This window comes from Thamnophis elegans, chromosome 9, assembly GCF_009769535.1.
Source record: "Thamnophis elegans isolate rThaEle1 chromosome 9, rThaEle1.pri, whole genome shotgun sequence".
Classification (NCBI taxonomy): domain Eukaryota; kingdom Metazoa; phylum Chordata; class Lepidosauria; order Squamata; family Colubridae; genus Thamnophis; species Thamnophis elegans.
The window spans coordinates 8,135,347-8,143,730 of NC_045549.1; the positions used below are offsets into that span (position 1 = coordinate 8,135,347).

The 8,384-nt window shown below is 48.8% G+C and overlaps 1 protein-coding gene across 2 annotated transcripts in view; it reads right to left on the reverse strand.

Moving 5' to 3' along the window:
• Positions 1–879: 879 nt before the first annotated feature.
• CCNI (cyclin I) overlaps positions 880–8,384 on the reverse strand; it is a 64,601-nt gene continuing 57,096 nt past the window's right edge. Inside the window, exons 5-8 of one of the 2 annotated variants that reach the window (XM_032224551.1) lie at positions 8,309–8,384; positions 6,155–6,385; positions 2,365–2,833; positions 880–2,280 (exon numbers count right to left, since the gene is read on the reverse strand). The exon at positions 8,309–8,384 is cut by the window's right edge and continues 65 nt beyond it. In XM_032224551.1, the coding sequence (XP_032080442.1) occupies positions 2,381–2,833; positions 6,155–6,385; positions 8,309–8,384 (760 nt within the window). In that variant the 3' untranslated portion in view covers positions 880–2,280; positions 2,365–2,380. Of the gene's footprint in view, positions 2,834–6,154; positions 6,386–8,308 lie in introns of both variants that reach the window. The other variant, XM_032224550.1, reaches the window with a different exon arrangement.

An 8,384-nucleotide genomic window follows, 5' to 3' on the forward strand; every position in this document is an offset into this window, starting at 1 on the left:
AGCCCTGAAGCAAGCAATGGAAGCTGCCTTAAACCAGGGGTGAAATGCTACCAGTTCGGCCGAACCGGTATTTCTGGCAATCAGCCGTGACGCGCGATTTATATCAGCTCGAAAGCAGGATTAATATAAATCGCGTGGCACAGTGGATCCCTGCACCCTTACTGTAGACTTACCTTTACAGGCGTGCTCGGTAGCAGGCTCTGCCCACCCGCCCGGATGTGTTTTTGATGCTCTGTGCATGCGTGGAAGCTCCCAGGGTAGCGCCAGAGGTGGGTTCCTACCGGTTTGGCCGAGTAGGTAGTAACTCGGCCTGCTACGCCCCCAAACCGGTTCTCTCATTGTTTTTTTAAAAATACTGTGCATGTGCGTGCGTGCAGCACATCCCCGAGTGAACCAGCAGTAGCAGCAGCCGGAACCCACCTCTGGGTGGCGCGCGCTCACATTGGTACCAAACTGTTAGCCAAGGTAAGTTGATTTCATCCCTGCCTTAAACCTTAAACCCTTTGGAACGAACTCCCCGCAGAGATTAGGACCCTCACCTCTCTCCAGTCCTTCCGAAAAGCCGTTAAAACCTGGCTGTGTCAGCAGGCCTGGGGTCGATGAGTCCCCTTCCCCTCTCGGATCGTGTGGCTGTTGGTTGTTTTTAAATACCCTGTACTTTTGTAGTTTTTGTGTTTTTCCCTTCCCCTCCTTGGGTTTGTGCCCCGCCCTGAGTCCCGTAGGGAATAGGGCAGCATATAAATAAAATGAAACTCAAACTCAAACTTTGGCAAAACGGAGCCAAGAAGAGAAACGGCTACTCATACTCCATTCCATCCAGACTCCACCCCACCCCACCCCGGGGTTACCCCTTCGAAAGAAATCCAAGAACTCAGAAGCTGAAGGACAACGTATTTGTTTTTATTGCTACCCTGAAGCCTTTCTCCATGAGACGGGCAAACAACAGTACCTTCCACGGGGTGGGGACTGTGAAGAGAGCTTTAAAATCAAGGAGATCCTTTTCAAGAGGGCTATTCCAAGCAGCAGTGCATTTAGGATCGAAACAGAAGATCTTTAAAAGTCTTTTTTTCCCCCCCCCCACAAAACTTTTTTGTCCCCGTCTTAAAAGTTGTAGATTTACACAAACATAAAACGGTCAGGGGGGAAAACGTAAGGAAAGTGGGAAATCTAAGATCATTTATACACAAAGCTACAAAAATGGCCTAAAGGACACAGGTGCTTTCAATGCCCACCACTGGTTTCGTTTTGTTCTATTGTTGCATTTGATGCACAAAACTTTTTCTGTATATAAAAACACAAAAGAAGGTGTTACGTTTCGTATTGGTCAGTCCCAATGCACAGCAGCAGCCCTAGAGGTCGGTCTATAAAATTAAAATCGCAATTGTTGTGCAACTTTCCAAACTAAACATAACACCGTTCTTGAGTGTCCATTTTTACTTCCTACGAACAAGGACAGGTTATACACAAAGATTCTTTTTTTTCCCCTCGAAATTAAAATCTTAATTTTAAAAGCAAGTTTTTCGTTGGAGCTACTACCACAGTCGAAAAGACCATAAGTGGTAGAAGGACAGAAGAGAAATTGTTCTAAAGAGAAGGCATTTTCTATCTCTTCTGTTCGTGGAAGATGAATCAAGGGAATCGTCTCCAAAATAAAAGTGCAAAAAATAAAAAAAGACACACACACACACACAAACCACCATATCTAGGAAGTCGTACAATTTGGAAAATCGTTTTTAAAAGAAGTTAGGGGAGTTAGGGAGTCCTTTAGGAAAAAAAAGGAAGGAGATTTGGGCGGAGGAGGAAAAGGGGAAGAAACACAGCCAGAAGTCTGAAAAACATTCGGCACGCTTCCGTGTCGATTCTTTTCAAAACAAATGAGAGATTACAATACACAACAGTCGGTCGAAACGGTGAAAAACGAACAACACTACGGAAACTGGGGTGGTTTTTGCTACTATTTTTTTTTTTTGGTTGGTTTTTGGGGTCTTTTTTTTTTTTTAAAGGGACTTAAAATCAAGAGTTGAACTTTGAGAACAGAGTTAAAAACTATCATTCGCCGCCAAAGGGAAACCAAGGGAAAAGGGGGAAGATATATATATATATATTGTTGGTTGTTTAAAAAAGAAAAATAAAAGGATAGTTAGCTCCCTTCTGCTTAACCCTGTTAAGGTACGGCCTTTCCCTCCATTAGCCCAGAAGGCCAATGGGCTGCCTGATGTTGTATCTGCACAAACAGCCTTTCCGTATAGTGTTTCTCAATCTAACCAACTTGAAGATGTGTGGACTTCAACTCCCAGAATTCCCCAGCCAGCATAGCTGGCTGGGGAATTCTGGGAGTTGAAGTCCACACATCTTCCAGGTTGCTGGAGTTTGAGGGACACTACATCACAGAAACAGGCTGCAGTGGAGGGCAGGGAGAAATACTGCCTCCTTGCCACGCAATGTCGACCTTGCCTTCCCCGCCATCCGGCGGACTCTCCTCGTTGTACAGCCGCTTGATCCCATCGTAGAAGTCGTCCACCTCCATCTCTTCCACTTTGCGCTTGGCCGTCGCGGGCTTGCACCTGCCGGGAGGGAGCCGGCGGCGGCGGCAGAGCAAAGCGGATCCTTTGGCGGGCGCTCCCAGCTGGCTGCTGCTGCTGCCACCGTTGTCCTGCAAATCGGGGACCGGGACCGCGGGGGCGTGGAATCGGAAGGCCCCCGCGGGGCAAGTCACCAGGTTGTGCTTGAGGGGACTGTAGACGTAGACCGAGTTGGGGAGCAGAGGAGGCTGCAGGGTGGAAAGGTGCTTGGATACCAACTCCCGGCAGTGGATCAGCTGGGAGCTGTCCATCTGGATCGGAGGGAGACAGAAAAGAGAGACAAAAGGATCCTTTTAAGTCAGGGTTGGCAAGAATGCAGGAATGAACAGATTACCTCCTGCAAACTCCACTCCCCTTTTGCTCCTCTGGGAGGGGCCATTCATCGTCCACCTGTGGCCTTACTCCCAAGTCGACCCTTATTCTTTAGCTGTTCCCTTTGCCTGGCTACTCTGCACATGCGCAGACTGGGAACAGGCTCCAGCTGTTCCTCTGCCTCACTGCTGTCTAGCTCCCAAGGCAGCTGATCACTGCCAGACAGCCTTGGCCCCATCTCTGCCTCCGACACAGAGCCTTCCCCAGCCTCCAGGACTGGCCCATGCTCCTTTACAATCACAGACCTTATCTGGCTTGGAGAGCTGCCAGGACGATATCTGCAAAACTTGGCAAGGAGTCTCGGAGAGTCACGAACCAATTAAGCGAACTAATGGTCTCCTGCAAACTCCCCTCCCCTTTTGCTCCTCTTTTATTCCCTCTGGGAGGGGCCATTCATCGTCCACCTGTGGCTTTACTCCCAAATTGACCCCTGTTCTTTAGCTGTTCCCTTCACCTGGCTACTCTGCGTATGCACACACTGGGAACAGGCTCCAGCTGTTCGTCTGCCTCACTGATGTCTGACTCTGAAGGCAGCTGATAACTGTCAGGTGGCCCTGGCCCCCTCTCTGCCTCCGACACAGAGCCCTCATCAGCGCCTTCCCCAGACTCCAGGACTGGCCCGTGTTCCCCACTCTCTGAATCTGCTGCCAGTTCTGATGGCCGCTGGTGGGCCACAATAGATGCATTATGTGCAGGCCATGCCCCCACCCAGTTTAGCAAGGGTGGGTGGGAAGTCCTGATACATCACGTGATGACGCCATGACGTGAGTTTGACACCCTTGTTCTAAGTGGTTACTGTTGGGATTGGAAACATTGAAAAGGACCTTGGAGGTCATCCAGTCCAGGGGTCCCCATCCCACGGCCTATTCGGAACCGGGGCATGGCGTTGTGCAGGTGCACCCGCCTCTCACGCAGCCCAGTTCCCCTCTTCCCACCCCCAGCCAGGTCACCAATAGCAATAGCACTTAGACTTACCGTATTTTTCAGAGTATAAGACACACCATGATTTTGAAGAAGTAAATTTTTTTTTAAAAAAAGTTTTTACACTCTGCAGGCTTCCCAAACCCTCTGCACACCTTGTTTTTGCAAAATAAAAATAAAAAAAGAAAGGGGGGGTGGGCATGCAGAGCTTTGGGAGGCTTGTCGAGTGGTCCTGGAGGGGCTGTGGGACGGGGGCAAGAACGGCCCATTATTTGTTCGTTTTTGTCCTCCCCAGCCCCCAGGAGCACTTTGCAAGCCTCCTGCACCCTCTGCACGTCCATTTTTTGCAAAATGGGCGGGGTTTTGGTAGCCCAAAAATTCTGTATTCAGTGTATTAAGACACACCCAGATTGTCACCCTCTTTGGTGAGGGAAAAGGGTGCGTCTTATACTGCAAAAAATATGGTATATACTGCTTCACAGTGCTTTACAGCCCTAAGCGGTTTACAGAGCCAGTCTATTGCCCCCAACAATCTGAGTCCTCATTTTATTGACCTTGGAAGGATGGAAGGCTGTGTCAACCTTCAGCCGGTCAGGATCAAACTGCTGGCAGAATTAGTCTGCAATATTGCAATCTAACCACTGTGCTACCATGGCTCCTAACTCACTCTAAAGATAACAGCAATAGCACTTAGATTTATATACCACTTCACAGTGCTTTTTACAGCCCTCTCTAAGCAGTTTACAGAGTCAGCCTCTTGCCCCCAACAATCTGGGTCCTCATTTTACCCACCTCTGAAGGATGGAAGGCTGAGTCAACCTTATGCCTGGTGAGATTTAAAAGTGTGTTGGCCTTACCTGATGTGCTTCATCAACGTTACACCTTCAACCACAGGTGGGTGGATACGAACTTGCATTAACAAGGCTTACAAAAAACCCACCAGACCCTCCCATTGCCCAAATGGGTAACAGATCATTCACACTGGAGAACTGCCAAATTGCAGGCAGCCGGCAGCCGGCCGAATTGGCCGGCAGTACTGCACTCTAACCACTGCGCCACCCTGGTTCAGTAAGGTTGGGGACCGTTGATCTAGTCCAACATAAGAGGGTGTCAACCAGTGGTGGATTTCAATTTTTTTTAGAACCTCTTCTGTAGGTGTGGCCTGCTTTGTGGGAGTGGCTTGCCGGCCATGTACTGGGTGGGCGTGGCCAACTTGTAAAATATGGTGAAACTCACAACAACACTCTTGCTTAGCAACCAAAATGTTGGCTCAGAAACTCTGGCATTTGAAGCACGCAAGTCTTAAAGCTGTCAAGTTACAAGACCGTTGTACCCCTAAACCTTTAGAAAAAAAACACCCCAGGGGTGTTCAAACTTGACAGCTTTAAGACTTGTGGACTTCAACTCCCAGAATTCCTCCTCTCGCTCTTCATCTTGATGTGCGGACGGACGGGGGGAGGGAGCTGGAACCGGTTCTAAACGGCACTGTAGATTTGTGGAACCTCTTCTATAGAAGAGGTTAGAACTGGCAGGAACCCACCCCTGGTGTCAACCTATTCTCCAAAGCACCTGAGGGTAGAACAAGAAGCAATGGGTGGAAACTAATCAAGGAGAGAAGCAACTTAGAACTGAAGATGAATTTCCTGACAGCGAGAACAATTCATCGGTGGAACAACTTGCCTCCAGAAATTGTGGATGCTCCAATACTGGAAGTTTTTAAAAAGACATCGGACAACCATTTGTCTGGAATGCTATACAGAGGGTTGGACTAGAAGACTTCCAAGGTTCTTTCCTGCTATTCTACTACCCTGTAGGAATTCTAGTGACAGGGATGGTGAACTCATGAGATGCCTGTCACAAGTGACTCCGGACCTCTGGATGTTGAAGTCCACTTCAGGGGCTTCACAAGAACAACAGCCAGAGGTCTGGAGTCTTGGCGTGTCACCAAAAATGGCATGGTGCCACTTGTGACACTGCTTGTTTGTTCTCCCCGCCAGGAAATTCCTCCTCATTTCCAGGTTGAATCTCTCCTTGGTCAGTTTCCATCCATTGTTCCTTGTCTGGCCTTCGGGTGCCTTGGAAAATAGCTTGACCCCTTTCTCTTCTCTGGGGAAGCCCCTCAAATACTGGAAGATGCGATCACGTCTCCCCTGGTCCTTCTCTTCACTAGACTAGCCATGTCGTCCCTGCAACCGTCCATGGTACGTTCCAAAATTCCAAGACAGCATCAAGACAAAAGCTCCCCCCTTTCCACCTAAGGTTCAGTGGTCTGGTCCTACCTGTGCCTTGTGGAGCAGCTCAATGATGAGCGCCAGCCAATCAGGGATCAGCTTCTCCACTTCCAGGCTCACGATGGCCAGGGCCAACATGGAGCCCTTGAACTGAAGGAGCTGGTAGCAGGCTAGGCAATGCAGTAAGTGCTTGGTCAGCAAAGCGACGTGCTGGGATGGATTCACCTTGGGCAGGCTGGTCAGCAGTTGAGGCCTGGTGGACAAGGCGACTGCATGGAACTAGAGTGGGATGAGAAAGAGGAGAGTGAACACCATGGCATCTCACCGAGGGGAAGAAGACACGTTCTGATCTGCAGGTAAGCTCCAAACCTTCTCTCCCTCCTTCGACACCGGGGTTTTATTGGGTGCGCTGGTGCTAGGAAGTTCATTTTCTCTGTAGCTCAGGGATGGCTAACCTTTCTGTTGTTGGGTGCCAAAAATGTGAGGCTGTGTGCATGATAGCTTGTATGTGTGCCTGCACCTGTTGTGGCCCAGCAGGAGCCGTTGGAGCTGCCATCAGACTCCGACAGCGAGGGGCCCTATGAGTCGGCTCTGGAAGATGTGGAGGACCCTGGACAGGGTTCCGACTCCGAGCAGGGCGCAGAGAGGCTAGTTGGCCACCAGGAGGTGCCTGAGCCTTGGACCAGTGGGGAGGAGCCAAGGGAGTGTGATCCGGACGTTAGCAGTGGGGAGGAGCCAAGGGAGTTGTTCTTGGATGCCCGGCACCGGAGAGCTAATAGGCGGAAGGAACAGTTGTGCAGTTACAGGAGGTAATTGCACTCAGCTGGTGGTAATTAGGCTCCTCTCAAGACTATAAAAGGAATGCTTGTGCACACACCCCTTTTGCAGGAGTCAACGCGTTAACTAATGTTGGAGAACTGTCGTGTTAGCTTGGCAGGCTGGATTGCTGCCAAGGCTTCTCTGTGCTGGATTGCTGCCAAGGACCTGTCTGTCTGTTAATAAATTCCGTAAAGTATCTTTGGCTCGGCGTGCGTTGGTGTGGGACAGGGGGAGTCGGAACAGCACCCATAATGCAAAGCGCACTCCCACATGCACATGTGGGCACAATCCCTCCCGCCCCAATGTGCGCTGCACTACTCGCCTCCAAGCTGAGCTTGGTATTTCCCTCCAGGGGAGTCTGTTTGGTTTTGCCAAAAACTGCTGTTTACTTCCACTTTTTGGCAAAACCATGCCCACAGCAAAGTGGTGCGCTTAACAACTGTGGCGCTTGCTTGCCCAACTGTGGTGATTCACCCATCTGTTTTGTGAGCATCACAAGTTGCGACTGCAATGGACTGGTCTCCACTGTGGTTGTAACTCAAGCACAACCTACAATTTCTAGTCTTCTGAACATTATATCTACACTGAGGAGTTCTTCTGAATGTCATTTTCAGCTGCCCAGAGTCATTTTGTTACAAGATAGGTGAGAAAGGAAGGAAGGAGGGAGGGAGGTAGGGAAGGAAGGAAGGAAGGAAGGAAAAAGAAGGAAAGAGGGAAAGATAGAAAGAAGAATGAAAGGAGGCAGAGAAAAATAAAAAAGGGAAGGAAAGAAAAAGAAAGAAGAAAAAGAGGGAGGGAGGAAGGGAGGGAGGGAAAAAAGAAAAAGAAGGAAAGAAAGGGAAGAAAGGCAGGCAAAAAATAAAGGAAAGGAAGAAAAGAAAAAGAAAGGAAGGAAGGAAAAAGAAGGAATGAGGGAAAGATAGAAAGAAGAATGAAAGGAGGCAGAGCAAAATAAAAAAGGGAAGGAAGGAAAGAAAAAGAAAGAAGAAAAAGGGAGGGAGGGAAAAAAAGAAAAAGAAGGAAAGAGGGAGGGAAAGAAAGGCAGGCAAAAAATAAAAAAGGAAAGGAAGGAAGGACGAAAAGAAAAAAGAAAGAAAGAAAAGAAAGAAAAACAAAATCAAATCAAAGAGGACAATTTTGAGATATGCTACGCCAATGCAACTCGATGTAAAGGGCTGTTCCTCAAAAGTACAAGTTAAATCAAAATACATTTGAACACGTACATTAAAATTTGGTAGAAAGATGCGTCCTGCCCCCCCGCCTCCTCTTAACCCTTGCTATCCTGAAGGACAATTGAGAGACTAAAACCAGCCCTCTTCTCCTGCATCCCCCAGCCGAGACAGGTTTATAACAGCAGAATAGGGTTTTGTCCCAAATACTTACAATGTGGAGGAAATCCAACGGAGTGGCCATGTGAAGATCCCAGTTCAACTTATCCAGAATAATCTTCTCCATTCTG